The 16406-nt window shown below is 38.1% G+C and overlaps 1 protein-coding gene and 1 non-coding gene across 2 annotated transcripts; one reads left to right on the top strand and one right to left on the bottom strand.

The window, feature by feature from the left end:
- Positions 1–1232: 1232 nt before the first annotated feature.
- LOC121804847 lies at positions 1233–7391 on the bottom strand. The gene has a single exon (XM_042204544.1). The coding sequence runs from the start codon at positions 7149–7151 to the stop codon at positions 1515–1517; it is 5637 nt and encodes a 1878-aa protein (XP_042060478.1). The 5' UTR covers positions 7152–7391; the 3' UTR covers positions 1233–1514.
- On the top strand, positions 6493–6599 carry LOC121806101. The gene has a single exon (XR_006051634.1). It is a non-coding gene; the product is annotated as a small nucleolar RNA R71 (small nucleolar RNA).
- Positions 7392–16406: the final 9015 nt, after the last annotated feature.

The following is a 16406-nucleotide window of genomic DNA, read 5'->3' as shown; positions in this document are numbered from 1 at the left end:
CCACTCTCATGAACCATCACTTATCAACTTAGAACTTCAAGTCAAGGTGCATTTCAAAGTAAGTCCAAACATGTGATCAAACAACTCAAACCGTCATCATTGACTCGTCAAGCATTACTTACCACATAGACTCACGGATTTCAAATCAAACTTCATTAACTCTACCAAGTTATTTACAAAGCATCCACAAGCATCAACAAAAAGGTCCAAGGTCTTAATTCAAGGTTGTAATGGGGCTAGGGATGAGGTAAGATAAATATGGATAGTGAGCTCAAAGGCTACACATTTGAGTGCCAAATTCTTCCCTCCTACAACTTCCTTCCAAAGATCAAACAAGATAAATTTTACAACCAAACTCACACTCCCCCAAACTTGAGATCTATTCTAGACAAGATTACATCAAACAAATGTAGAAGCTCTATCTTTATTCCATCAAGCTTATTCTTTTTTTTTTCTAAACAAGACCTCGACTCTTGTAAATTTAGAGGTCGTCTTTTTCTTTCTTTTTTTTTTTGTTTTTTTTTCTCTTCTCTAAGAACTTCATTCTTTTCACTTATACATTACATCAAGTCTAAAAATGTCTACACTTTTGCAATACACCACCCAACACTCAACATTCAACCACCAAGCTCAAACTAGTATTTAGCACCCAAATAGTAGCAAGGTCTTTCGATGAGGCTAAAATGAGGCTTATTTAATTGGCTAAGTGATAGGCTAAGTGTTTACACAAATAATAGGAAATTAAGCTCAAAGTGGCTTCTAGGGGATCATGTGTAGGACTAGGCATGTGATTATTTGGCCATGGAGTTCATCCTAGTGCCTTATCCTCCCAAATCATTGACACAAATGAATACAAGCACGCAACTCGATAAAACAAATCAATCCAAAATAATTTCCACAAGACAAGCGATTTTCATACTCTCCTCAACTCAAGAAATCGATTGTAATCACAACATGCTCTTTCAAATAAATTCATGCACGAATTCCATTCATCCTAGGCTTCAAAGATCAAGTAAAATCAAGCAAAATTTCCCAACCAGAAAGCCGAAGATCTAGCATGCACCCGTCAATTACTTGATTCACACACTTTAGCAAAGAATACACCCAAAAACATGCATCGTGCATAAATCAACCCCTCCAAACTTGAATGCATCATTGTCCTCAATGCATGCAAAGAAGAACATTAAAAGTAAAGGGATAAAATACTCCCCCAAACTTGGCATGATGTCCATAGTGCATTCGGGTGGGAGGGCGGGTGTATCTCCAATTGTAGGTGTACTCTCTCATAAGCTCCAATGTAAGCCCTTTCTCCATGTTGCTCCTACACAAACAACAAACAAAAACAAAACACACAAAAAGAACACTCAATTCAAAATAAATGTTGGAGGAAAGAATTGAGCAAACAAAACCTCCAACATATGAAACCAAAAGATAAAAGAAAGATAAAAACTTGGGTTGCCTCCCAATCAGCGCCTTTGTTTATAGTCGTTGGCTCGACCTTCTTCATCTTTGGTCTACACTTTCGGATTCTCTAGTGTGACCACCTCTTCTGTCTCCGTGCCACTTTCAACTCCAACATAGGCCTTCAAGCGTTGGCCATTCACCTTCCAAATGCTACCATTCTTCTGATCCCGAACATCCACAGCACCATAGGGGTATACCTTGTGCACCACATAGGGACCCCACCATCTTGACTTGAGCTTGCCCGGAAACAGTCTAAGCCGAGAGTTGTACAAAAGGACCAGTTGTCCCTCATGGAATTGACGAGGCTTAATGGCTGCATCATGTACCCTCTTAGCACGCTCTTTGTAGAGATCAACGCTCTCATATGCATGAAGCCTAAACTCATCCATCTCATTCATATCGCACATCCTCTTCTCGGCTGCAGCATCATAATCCAAATTAAGCTTTTGCAAAGCCCAAAAAGCTTTATGCTCAAGCTCTACCGGCAAATGGCAAGCCTTCCCAAATACCAATTTGTATGGTGAAGTTCCAATCGGGGTCTTATACGCCGTTCGATAGGCCCACAAAGCATCATCTAGCTTTTGAGCCCAATCCTTCCGAGACGGCCTTACAACTTTCTCAAGCACCCGCTTTATCTCACGATTGGAGACTTCAACTTGACCACTTGTTTGGGGATGATAAGGGGTAGCAACCTTGTGTTGGACACCATACTTTCCTAGGAGGTTTTCAAACAATTTGTTGCAAAAATGAGTTCCTCCATCACTGATAATGGCTCGTGGTGTCCCAAAGCGGTTAAAGATGTGATTCTTGATAAATTTCAACACCACTTTGGCATCATTGGTTGCCGAGGCCACTGCCTCTACCCACTTAGATACGTAGTCGACAGCAACGAGAATGTATTGCTGCCCATTAGACTTGGGAAACGGTCCCATGAAGTCTATTCCCCAAACATCGAAAAGTTCTACCTCGTGAATATTATTCATCGGCATTTCATTCCTCCACGAGATATTGCCGGCTCTTTGGCAACTGTCACATCGTTCTACATAGGCTTTTGCATCCTTGAAGATCGATGGCCAAAAGAATCCGGACTGAAGCACTTTAAAAGCAGTTCGTCGTGCTCCAAAGTGGCCGCCATACAACGAATCATGGCATGCAGACAAAATCTGAAGGTGCTCATGCTCTCCAACGCACCTTCGAATCACTCCATCACTACAAATCCGGAAGAGAAACGGATCTTCCCAAACATATGTGCGGGTGTCACTCAAAAACTTCTTCTTTTGGTTAGATGACAACCCTTCTGGTATAATGCCCGTGACAAGGTAGTTTGCCAAATTGGCAAACCACGGCACATATGTTTCCCGAGCCTCCACTTGCAACACTTGCTCGTCGGGAAATTTCTCATTTATCCTTTTCTTTCTTTCATCTTCCGTCTCTTCCAATCCCTCTAATCTAGACAGATGATCGGCTACCAAATTCTCGGTCCCCTTTTTGTCTTTGATTTCCACATCAAACTCTTGTAGTAAAAGGATCCACCTCACCAACCGAGGCTTTGCATCTTTCTTGTTCATCAAGTACTTGATAGCCGAATGATCCGTAAACACTACCACCTTCGTGCCAAGTAAGTAAGCACGAAACTTCTCAAAAGCATACACTACTGCTAGCATTTCCTTCTCTGTCGTGGTGTAATTCAGTTGAGCTTCGTTGAGTACTTTGCTAGCATAGTAGACAGCGTGTAGAACCTTGTCTCTCCTTTGGCCTAGAACGGCCCCCACAGCATAGTCCGAAGCATCACACATCAGCTCAAACGGCTTTGACCAGTCGGGTGTGATAATAATAGGAGCTTCGACTAGCTTTTTCTTCAGCAATTCAAATGCCTCAAGGCATTTCCCATCAAAGACGAACTTGGCATCCTTTTCAAGCAAGTTGCAAAGTGGCTTTGCAATCTTTGAAAAATCCTTTATAAAACGTCGGTAGAATCCCGCATGTCCAAGGAAACTACGGATGCCCTTCACATTCGTTGGGGGAGGTAACTTTGAGATTACATCAATCTTCGCCTTATCCATCTCCAACCCCAACTCTGACACCTTGTGTCCCAACACTATGCCTTCCTTGACCATGAACTGACACTTTTCCCAATTGAGCACGAGATTTGATTCTTCACATCTTTGTAGGACCCGTCTCAAGTTTTCTAAGCAAAAGTCAAATGAGGATCCAAAGACGGAGAAATCATCCATGAAGATCTCCATGATGTCTTCATTCATATCAGAAAAAATTGCCATCATGCAACGTTGGAATGTAGCCGGTGCATTACACAAACCAAAAGGCATCCGACGGAAGGCATAAGTTCCAATAGGACATGTGAATGTCGTCTTTTCTTGATCTTCCGGGGCAATTGCAATCTGATTGTACCCCGAATATCCATCTAGAAAGCAATAATGGGAATAACCCGCAATCCTATCGAGCAACTGATCCAGAAATGGCAACGGGAAGTGATCTTTTCTCGTCGCCGTATTCAACTTTCTATAATCCATGCAAACTCTCCATGAGTTCACCAATCGAGTTGCCAAAACCTCATTCTTCTCATTGACGGTCACGGTTATTCCCCCTTTCTTTGGTACACATTGTACCGGGCTAACCCACTCACTATCGGAAATGGGATAGATCATCCCATATTTCAGCAATTTCTTCACTTCTTTTTCAACCACTTCCTGCATAAGTGGGTTCAACCTCCTTTGTCTCTCTCTTACCGGCTTAGCTCCATCTTCCATCAAGATTTTATGCATGCATATTGCGGGGCTAATTCCTTTGATGTCGGCAATGGACCAACCTAGAGCTTTCTTGTGTGACTTCAGTAGCTCTATCAACTTCAATTCCTCTTCATCATTCAACATCGCCGATATCACAACCGGTAAAGATTCATCCTCACCAAGGAATGCGTATTTCAGATTTGTCGGGAGTGGCTTCAATTCTAGCTTTGGTGGTACTTCAATTGAGGGCTGCACATCCGCCACGAAAGTATCCACCACACATTCATTCTCTAGACTTGGTTGATCAATTTGAGCATCCTCACTTTCATCAAAATCAAAATCAACTTTAATTGTCGAACCAAAGTCTCTTTCCAAGCTCCCCTTATCATAAACGCTTCCTTCTATACTTGCCGAGCAACGCATCTTGTCAAAGATACACTTGTCGAGGACATCAACTCTAAAGCACGCTTTTGCATCACTAGGATGCTTCATCGCTTTCTCCACATTAATGGTCACTTGCTCACCATTAATTCTAAACGTGACCGAGTTGTCCTTTGCTCCTAGCAACACGTCCCCTGTGGCAAGAAACGGTCTGCCAAACAGAATTGGCACCTCTTTGTCCTCGGGCATATCCAATACTATGAAATCAACGGGGATGACGAACTTGTCTACCTTGACCAAGACATCCTCTACTATTCCAGTGGGCTTCACAATGGAATGATCAGCCAGTTGTAGAGCAATGTCGATGGGCTCCATTCTGTTCTCCAGTCCAATGGCACGTGCTGTTTTCAATGCCATCAGTGAGATCCCCGATCCTTGATCCAATAGACATTTGGTGAAAATTGTGTTGCCTATCTCACAAGGAATCACACAACTTCCCGGATCCCTCTTCTTCATGGGCATCATTCCCGAAATCAATTGTGAGCAATTCATGCTCAATGCCACTATTCCCTCGTCTTGAAGTTTCTCCTTGTTTGCCATCATGTCCTTAAAGAACTTGGAGAACTTGGGGAAATTAGTGAAGAGGTCCACCAACGATACATCCACATTCACTTTTCGAATCACGTTCATCATCCACTCGAAGCTTTTCTCCTTTGGAGCTCTCTTCTTCCTCTTCGGTGGATATGGTGGAGGAGGAATGTGATCAGGGAAGTTGAACTTGCTTTTCGGGTCTAATGCCGGACTTGTCATCAGCTGTCCATTTGATCCCATCTCTACTTTCTGCTTTCCCTTCTTTTCTGCCAAAAACTTCTCACTTAACTCGGCTTCTACACCATTTTCCTTGCTGCCGGATGCAGCCTGTTCTTGACCATGTTGGGCACCCTGCACCAACGCGGGACTTCCCTTACATGCCTCGTCCGCCCCTGCGTGCGAGGAATGCAAGCCTAACATCTCATCCGCCCCTGCGTGTGAGATGCCGGAAGTACCTTGGCCGTCCATTGATGGTGTCGAATCCAACTCACGACCACTTCTCAAGACCACTGCCTTACACTGTTCATTGCCTCTCGGATTAGGTACGGTATTGCTCGGGATGGTGTTAGGAATCCTCGTGTGTGATGCCGTGGCAAGCTGCCCTATCTGCGTCTCAAGATTCCTCATTGTCGCATCCATCTGCCCAAACTTTTCCACCGTCCTTTCCTTGAAATTTTCGTTCTCCTTTTGACTCTTAGTCATTAAAGAGAGAATCTGCCCCAACTGATCCTCGACGGTTGGCTTCTTCTCATAACCCGGCGGTTGAGTGTTGTTCCTCCATTGATTTCCCGAGTTGTTGCTAGGACCAGCCTGATTCCATCCCGTTTGTTGAGGTCTCCAATTTTGCTGATTGTTGTATTGGTTGCCTTGATTGAACCCTTGGCGATTGTTGCCAATATAGTTCACATCTTCCACAGGTGGTCCTTGAAGACTTGGGCACTGATCAGTATGATGCCCGCCTTGGCACAACCCACATCTCATCACCGTCACAGCTTGGGGTTGAGGAGTCAGTTGAAGAGATTTAACTGCCTTTGTCATCGACGACATTTGAGTGCTAATGTCCGCCAGTTGAGCCTCAATTGCGGTCACTCTTTCCGCATCCTTGGTAGCACCAAATGTATCTCCCGCTCTATCAGCCCCTCGCCTTGGATTGTGCCAATTCCGTTGATTGTTGGCCAGCCTTTGAAACAAAGCCCTCACCTCATCGTGAGTTAGATCATCTAGGTTCCCATTCGAACCTGCAGTCACCAATCCCGTGCCTTCACTGTTGAGTCCCTTGTAGAATTTCAAAAGGTCATGCCCCGGAGCTAGTCCGTGACTTGGGCATTTCCTTATCAATTCCGTGAATCTCTTCCATGCTTCCGCGAAGGACTCGTCATACTTTTGTCGGAAAGAGGTGATCTCCTCTCTCAACTTCTCAATCTTCATAGGAGAATTGTATTCCAAGAGGAACAACGTCTTCAACTCTTGGAACGTTGCTATGTTGTAGCCCGGGATAGAGTCATACCAAGCTCTTGCTTTCTCCCTCAGAGAGAATGGGAATAAGACCCTCTTGATTAGATTGTGTTCCACATTCGGGGGTCTGTGAGAGTTCGTCAACTCGTAGAAGGCATTGAGGTGGCTCACCGGGTCCTCATCATCCCGTCCATGGAAAAGATTCCCCCCATTCACCAAACTAATATAGTGAGGTGGAATGTTGATGTTGTTGTTCGCATAAGCAAACTCTCCGGGGTACTCAATTCCCGATCTCAGTGTATCGCCAAACCTCACAACAGGTGGTGGTATCTCATTGTTATCTGCCATCTCACTTTCTGATTCTGAATCTCTTTCTGTACTCGGCTCGCTGAACAAGTTGCCTCTGATTGGACTCGGATAGTCCGGGAAGATTTCAGTAGGCGATCCTCTAACTCTTCTTCTTTGATAACAGAGCAACCCAAACGGTGGTGTACCCTGTGATCGCGTGTGCATTCACTTTTTTATTTTTATTTTTTTATTTTTACCTACACAACAGAAAATACACCAAGCACAAGCATAAAATATTTCCTAATTACCGAAAGCGAGACCTCTCGACAACTTCGGGGTAAGTCCTATAAAACGTGTGTGCTAGTGTGCAAACAAAACTACCTAAAACTAAACTAAGAGTTAGGTAAAAATTACCTAAAATAATACACTCCTTCGTCTTCAAGTCCGGACGTGGTAGATGGCTATCACACCGTAGAACACGAACAATGTACCTAAAAAACTCAAAAAGAAAAATCAAACAAAACGAAATAAAAACTAAAACACTTAAGCATAAACAAGCTATTGCCTCCCCGGCAACGGCGCCAAAACTTGAAGTGATATTTTAGAGTTCTTAATCAATGTATAAAGATTATCAAGTTCAATTATTTTAACTCTAATAATACTACACTACTGCAAGAATACAGTATCGTAGTAGTATTTCAAGTGTCGATCCACAGGGAGGCGAGATTGCTTGCGCTTAATAAGACTACACAAAGCATAAAAATATTTTGTTTTGATTTTGAGATGGTTAACTAATTTAAACTACTGAAACGAGATTTTTAATACGAGAAAGACAAGTCACTCCAAGTTGCTCACTAAGCTTGCGTTGTTTTACACCATTTACAACGAAACATACGACGGGATTATAATTATCAACCTAATCGCGTGCACTGAACATGTCTACGACGTATAGTTCACAGTCAGCTGAACACTTGTTCCATGAACCAACTTTCAACGACATTTAATTCCTGCGGATGCGCGGGAATAAATGTCATCTACTATAATCACTTACCTAATCCACTATCAATTTATCCCCTGAACAGTTCTAAATCGAAAGCATACCAACAAACGATCAATCCTAAGCTATGTTAAAGAGACTATAGTTAAGATTTAACAACACTACATCATTAGCCAAAAACGTAGCATTTTAATTATCAAACACATTGTTGGTATCAAACATACGATTCAAGGTGTTAAAACAAATACACAAGCCTAGATTACAACTCGGAGCAACAAAGAGAGCCTAGCCTATACACATGGTAGAATGTAGAAATAAAACCATAGGTGTGATGCTCTCGTCGAGTGGAGTTGGGATATGGAGACGGATCGTCGGAATGTTGGACGGAATTTCTTCCTCTTCTTCTGCCAACTTTCTTTCTCCCTTTTCTTTTCACAAATTGTCTGTGTCAAAAAACGTCACCATCCACTTCTTGATTTACTCAATTTGTTTGAATGGCAAATGCTCCAGATCTGTCTCGTCACCTTTTTTCTCTCCCTCCTTCTTTTCTCCTTTCTTCTGCCAACTTTCTTTTCTTCTTTCCCTACGTCACTATTCACCTGCCAACCGCCCACAAAAACTGCATTATTGCGGTTGAAATTAATCAACCCGGCCGGGTGGAATTAATTGGCATAAAATTCACCCGGCCGGGTGGCCAATTTTGACAGTTTCCTGGAATTTTCGTATTTTGAACATCATACCCGGCCGGGTAGAATTATTAGGCATAAAATATACCCGGCCGGGTGCCTCATTTTGAGCACTTTCTGCCCGGTCTGTCAACTTGGAAATTTTGCACAACTTTTTCACCATCCGAGCTTCATTCCTTGTTTCTTTTCACCATTCATTCCTTTTCCTACACATAAAACATACTTTTGCAAGCATCAAACTATATAAATCATGTAAAGTTAGGGGAATAAAAATGTACAATTTGATTCACATCAAACCTCCTGTGGAAAGCCTCCATCAGATCTCGGTAAGATCTAATGCTGCCTTGGGGGAGGCTATCGAACCACTTTCTTGCGTTCCCGATAAGCAGCTCGGGGAACAGCTTGCACATATGGACCTCATTGAGACCTTGGTTCGCCATATTATACTGATAGCGTCCCAGGAAGTCATGAGGATCCACCAACCCGTCATAAGTCATCGACGGAGTTCGGTAGTTCTGTGGAAGGGGAGTTCGGGTGATATCGTCCGAGAACGGAGTCTTCAATGCTCCGTACATGGCGAACCCGACATCTCTTCGGTATGGAGGAGATGGAGATCTCCTGTGATTCCGGTACCGAGGAGGAACAGGAACATGTCGGGGTTGAGGATTCTTCTTCCTGGAAGACACGGCACTACTGCGGTAGTGACTTTCATGTCTGGATGAGGAAGGAGAATCCACCGTTTTCGTCTTCGGCTGTTGGCTCTTTTGCAGGAAGGCTAAGAACTCATCCTGCTTCTCAGCCAAGAACAGCTTGACAGCCTCATTCAAATCAGGCTGCTGGGAAGACTCGGTGTGTGGACCTTTTGAGCGGCTTGTTCCTTCATCGTGAAAACTGGAAGTAGATGTCTCCCGAGGCTGTTTTCCGGACCTGCGGGCTGGACTAGCTTCCTCATGGTTTTCACGAACGGTATTACGGGTAGTGTGTGATCTGGTATGCATTTTTTTTGGGGTGGTAAAAGGGTCAAAAATTCGCTTTATCACAAATTTGGTTCTCTGTTTCCCACAGACGGCGCCAGTGATGGTTTGGCGAATTTTTGATGGTGATGAATGCAGGAAAATGCAGATTACGACACAGGGATTTACGTGGTTCGATTTACTGAGGTAAATCTACGTCCACGGGAAGAAAAGAGTGCAGAGTTGTATTGCTTGATCTGTTTTCTACAGCTTACAATACAAACTTGCTATATGATCTTTTATGTCTAGAGAGCTTCCACCCAGTCTATCTGATCTAAGTTCTATTTATACCTTGAACTAAGATCGTGGCTTGCATCACCACTAATGATGGTTGTGGATGTCGTGGAGGTCATGGAGATCCTGCATGGGTCCACTACCTCTTTGTTTGGTCCGCTTATCCCGCATGAGATCCTGCATGATTAGACACCACTAAATAGATCGTGTAGTGGTCATGAGATCCTGCATGGGTCCACTATCTCCCAGTTCGGTCGAATACTGAGACCGAACTGCTGAACTATTGCCGAGCAGCTTTTGCCAATCTGAGAGTAGGGCTTGACTGGAGCTTTTGCCGATCTGAGAGTAGGGCTTGATTGGTCGGCTTTTACCGAGCTGTAGGCTAGGGCCGAACTCTTTGGTAATGCCGAACTGATACTCTTCCTTGGGCTTTGGGTTGATGGGCCGTCACTGCTATTGGGCTTGTTTAGTACGTACTCCATCAATTGTCATTTGATATATCCAGCAAATTATAATTATAAAAAAAGAGAAAATTAAAAAAGAAAGAGAATATTTTGCAATTATAATTGATTGGATATATCACATGGCAATATGTGGTGCGAGGGTCCACAATGCGTGCGGATCAAGTTGGGATCAAAACCTAGTCAAATATGTTCTATGACTCTCTTAATCTATTTTATAAAATTCACTTATGATGAATAACAGTAATTATAGTTTAAATTATTATTAACATGAATAAAAGTGACATTTATTATAAATAAAAATAACCTTTATAATAACTTTATTATACTACCTCCGTTCACCAACAATGAATCAACCACACCCACACTCTTTACCTGGCTAATGTTGTCAATGATTGCTAGTGTGACACCGTGACCAGAAGTATCTTATTAAACAAATAATTCCCATTTATGAGAAATCCTTCTATTTTTATTTTCAGAGATCATATATGAAATGAAGTTTCTATTCTTCAGTTATGTCAGTGTCGCGAAATTCAATCTACAATCGCCATAGTATAATATTTTTTTTATCATAGCAGTCAATGATCTCCCGTTATTATACACATTAATTGACGGAACGAAATTATGAAATAATATACTCCTTCCGTCCCATGTTACTTGCTCTGTTGTTTTTCGGCTCGTCACAAATTCCTTACACTATTTATAGTTTAAGTTAGGATTAATGCATTTAATTAATATATTAGATTAAGTTAAGAGCTCATTTATTAAGTGATGTCTCATTACACATAAAATTCTAATTTAATTACACTGAAAAATCAATCCCAAATTTACGGCCGAAAATGAAAAGAGCGAGTAACATGAGACGGATGAAGTAATTGGTGGAGGAGGATATATCAAAAGATAATGTAGGCAATTGTATTTAATAAAATTATAAATATGAATATACGCATGTATGCCTGCTATTCTGCTAATATATCCCATTTGCATTGGATTCCCTGCTTATAAAATTATAAATTGAGTAATTGACTTTACGGTCTCAATTGTATATAATATGAAACTAAAAATTCAATCCCTTTTTAAATAAAACCAATAGTCATTCTACAAATCTGCAACTTGCTAGTACAAATTTCATAGATCTCACAAATACATATTCCTCCGTTTCCGAAAAAAATGTCTCAATCATGCTATTTCGGTATTACTTCTTTTTTTTTCATTTTCATTAAGTGGATATCATACTTCGTCCTATCAATTTTTAGTTTATCATATAAAGATAAAGATATGAACAAATACCACTTTTTCTTAGTTGACTTAATTGTTAAGAGTGGTGAAAAGATTATTTATAAACAAAACGTAGCCTCTGCATAAACGTTTGGGCCAAATAAGAGTTGTTTTGTGGTACTAAAATATGTGGTACTAAAATATGATTATAAATAAGCGTGCTACAAATTAACCCAAACATATTGAAATAGTTGACATTTGACAATGAAAGTTTAGTCGCGCATGCTCTATCAAGGTCAGCTACTCAGCTATCTCCAATTTTTTAAAAAAATATTATGTGCATCATTTCACGACTTTCTGAATACTTGTTTTTTTAATTATAATATATATGCATAATAAAGAAACTGGGAATCAATATCCAAATAAAATGGAGAAGAACATAAATAAAATCAACTACAATGAATCATCAAAAATGTATTTGGATGTAGTGTGTAAGAAACAATTTGAAGTAATGCGCCCACAATTTAATTTATTTAAAGAGAGCAGTTAATTTTATGATTATCAATCTAGTTGAATTTGACTATCTAACTATTTGTTCTACTTTGATCTGAACATGGAAATATATTATATTTTACTAACCATGTCGAGTAAATACATGGTTATCACGAATAAATACATTTTTCCATTTAAGCTCCGCCACTTGGGCTTGTATTATTGAGACGTGCTTTTAAATTTTTTAAATCATTGGACGACATCCCTCTTTAGGAAAGTCGTGGTAACCAATTATTGACAATTCAATTTTATAAGCAAATAAACTTGGTCTAATTAAGATTGACATATACCAATTTTCAAACATTGTGTAAAGAAAAATTGCTAAGTAAATTCACCAACTCCGTCCGAGCTATTAATTACAAATACATTTTTTCAAAATTAGTATATATTTTTTTAATCGGAATTAAGCAATCATAAAACCATATTCTATAATAAAATTTTCCATTGTTAATCAACCAAAATCAACTAATAAAATAAATCGGTCATATTTTCAAGAATATTAAATCCCATAAATTAATTTTCTATTTTGGGAAGAAGAAAATTCCCAATATACGATTATATGCTGAACTTAACTTGTATATTGAACTAGGTCTTTTGAGAAGTGTGTTCCAAGCAATGTTTTAAAAATCGGACAGGTAAGCGAACCAGTAAAGCTACTGGTTCATGGTTCAATCGGTCGGACCGGTTTAATCACTGGTCGAACCGTTTTACTGTTACAAATATGTATAATTCAGTTTATAATGTAAAATATAGTGTCCAATATAATAAATAATAAAATATGATCAATAATGTATCACAAAAACATTCAATCTTACAAATAATTAGTATATATACAAATATAAAACATTAAAATTTAGTGAATGTAATAAAATATACAAATTGTTAGTTAGTGTGAATAAAAATTAAATATTTTACATATAAAAATAAACCAAATTTATATTAATTCAAAAAAAAATGTATGTGGTGGAATAATCGAATACGAATTATTAATTAGTTTAAATAAAAGAATACTTTAATATCAATAGTCAGGCTACATAAATTAAATATATGCTATAAAAATATATATTTAGTAAATAATAAACTATAATAAATAAATATATTGAAAAACTCGAATCTTACTCCCTCCGTCCCATGTTGTTCGCACTTTTCATTTTAGGCCGTAAATTTGGGATTGATTTTTTAGTGTAATTAAATTAGAATTTTAAGTGTAATGAGACATCACTTAATAAAGGAGCTATTAACTTAAACTAACATATTAATTGAATGCATTAATTCTAACTTAAACTATAAATAGTGTAAGGATTTGTGACGAGCCGAAAAGCAACAGTGCAAGTAACATGGGACGGAGGGAGTATAATATAACGATAGTAATAAGTGTTATAGTAATAATATAGTAACTAGGAAAGTATAGATAAAATTTAGAGGATGATAATTATATGTATCATAATAAATAATTACATAAAAAAATATAAAATAAATGAATTATTAGTTGGTTTAAATAAAAATATTAATATTCTATGTATAACATTGTTTAATGTTCTTATTTTTCTATGTGGGGCTTGTGGTGAAGTGGTTAAGCTCTTGTTAATTGGAGTGGAGGTCATGAGTTCAAGACTTCTAGCCATTCCAACAACAAGTTATTAAAATTTTGAACACAAAAAGAAAAACCGGTTTTCGGCCAGACCGGTCCAACCGGCCGGTTCAAACGGTTCTCGGTGGCTCAACCTCACACTGGTCTAAATAGGTAAACCGAACCGGACTACCTACCGGTTCGCAGTCGGACCGGTTGAACCGGACGATCCGGTCCGATTTTAAACACTGGTTCCAAGAATAAAATGAAAGATTTAGCTCAAAATGGACAATATTATACTAACATGAGTTCTGATGAGTTGACGGACCCTCATATTTCGACCACCAAATTACTACCTAAATGAGAAACCAAATTACTACGTAAATTATATACTTGATTGTGGTGTATATCTTTCCCCCCAATTTGCAAAAATGAGAAGCCACATGGCGAAAAAGACTCGAACCTAATGTCTAACTCACTGTCGAGTTCTGATTGCAAAATTAAAAATAATACCAGTAGTCAATATTTTGAATCTTTCACATTTATTTAACAAACAATGAACGCCAAAACTTATTTTATCAAAAGCAATCGTCAAGAAAATACAGCTAGTCAAGAAAAAGACATTATTTTAAACGAATAAAATATGCAGTCATTTTGTGCAACGGAAATACTACTAATTAGCCCTTTTAAGTTATTATGAATTAAGTATAGTATATAAATGTGTTGCTTATATAATTAATTAATTGTACTTTTATTGTCATCCATATAAGTGAAAACAATGGTCCAAATTTTTTTTATTAACCAGAAAAGGCTCGAGCCATTATGCAATGAGCAAATGTTAGAAAAAAGCGGTCAAAAGCCAAAAAAATAAATAATAATGGTCTAAGATCGTCATAAAATATTCAAAAACTTTCTGACTTAACTATAAGTTTATAATAATTCAGAGGGAATGATAGATTGCATTTCCTAATCCATACACCACATATTCATCGTCAAATCAACTCCTATGTATATAGAAGTTAGAACTTGAAATTATGATCAATAAAATCAAAGACTACTACTAAGATTCAAATACTAAATGCTAGTAAGATGTCAAGGATATTGAAGACGAAAAATGCGTTACTTAAGTACTCCATATTAGATTGTCACGCAGGCATTCAAAATTGGCAAAATCTGAAAAACTACACCATATTCACTTAATTTTAAATGGGTAATTTTAAATGGGCATAGTGCTTAATCCACTTCAAATTGTCTGCTAATTTGAAATTCATCATTTGCAAAATCGAATGTCATGTCCACTTAAATGGAACTACGCCATCTAGTGGAAACAGCCAAACAGGTGTAAGGCAAACTGTTTTTCTTTACTATATTCAGTATGATCTAAATCTAAATGAATGTACACCAAGAAAAATCAAAGTTGATAATGTTGCAAAAATAATTCATAAGACAACTGATTTTTCACTTTGGATTTTTACGAATAAAATTAAAATTTATTATCTCATTAATACAACTATAAGTATAATAGATAAAACAATTATATAAGTTTAAACTAAAAAGTACATAATTAAAAAAAATGTAAATATTAAAAAATTCATAGTTAAAATCAATAACTTTAATATAGAAATTTAAAAATACGCTTGAAAATACTAAATTAAATTTGATTTGAGAATTAAAAAAGAAAATAGAAAATACATAATCAAATTTGATTTCTAGAATAGAAAAAATATGAAATGTCACACGACGAGCTCCGATTGGTTGCCTTAACAACGTACATAAGCACGTAAAGGCATGCGTGCAAAAGATATCTGCTCGGGGTGCTTAGTGGGTAAGCACACAATGATGTACTTAAGGATCCGCTAAGGATGCTTAATTAAGTCGAATAAGAGGACTATTAGTCGAAATATTTTTGTTGGTTTTTATTAATCGAGGATGATATATATACTTTCAAGAATTCTAAATTACTACTCCCACCCTTGCACAATAAGAGTCCTATTTTGCTATTTCCGCCCATCCCAAAATAAAGATACTATTTCACTTTTATAATAAATGGTAAACAGACTCTACATTTTACCAACTTATTCCACTCACAATTTATTATAAAACAAATATATATAAGTGGGACTCATATTTCACTAACTTATTCATCCTACTTTTATTTACATTTCTTAAAACTTTTGCCTAAACCAAATATGACTCTTATTATGAGACAAAGAGAGTAATGCGTTCCTGTTAGGTTGAGATTTTTGGGCCTAATTGAGAACTAAGATGCATTTTCAGCCACTTATTCACAATTTTTGCGCGATGTCAACTACGGAGACACTATGTCAACTAGGGGGCATAATTGTCATTTTCGCGTGATGTCAACTACAGAGACATTATGTCAACTACAATGTCAACAGCACACATAGTTGACATTATATGTGTATAGTTGACATATATTGTATATGTAGTTGACATGGATTGTACACATAGTTGACATTATATGTGTGTAGTTGACATGAATTGTATATGTAGTTGACGAATTTTTTTTAAAATGTAAATTGTTTTTTTTTAAAATTTAAAATTTTTTAAAAAAGTATTTATTGAATAAAATGTACCATGAAATTACCGTTCTGTCCTTTCACAATTAATTAATCTAAAAATATTTTCCATGTGGCAAATTCTGGACCACTCATTTAATAAAAATGAGTGGCTGATAATGCATCTCAATTCTCAATTAGGCTAAAAAATCTCAATTGATCACAACCCG

The sequence above is a fragment of the Salvia splendens genome, chromosome 5, assembly GCF_004379255.2.
Source record: "Salvia splendens isolate huo1 chromosome 5, SspV2, whole genome shotgun sequence".
NCBI classification, from domain to species: Eukaryota; Viridiplantae; Streptophyta; class Magnoliopsida; order Lamiales; family Lamiaceae; genus Salvia; species Salvia splendens.
This window is presented reverse-complemented; position numbering and strand designations above follow the sequence as displayed.

Excerpts from the sequence above, each read along its gene's own strand:
- LOC121804847 (XM_042204544.1), bottom strand. The coding sequence starts at position 7,151 with ATGCACACGCGATCACAGGGTACACCACCGTTTGGGTTGCTCTGTTAT.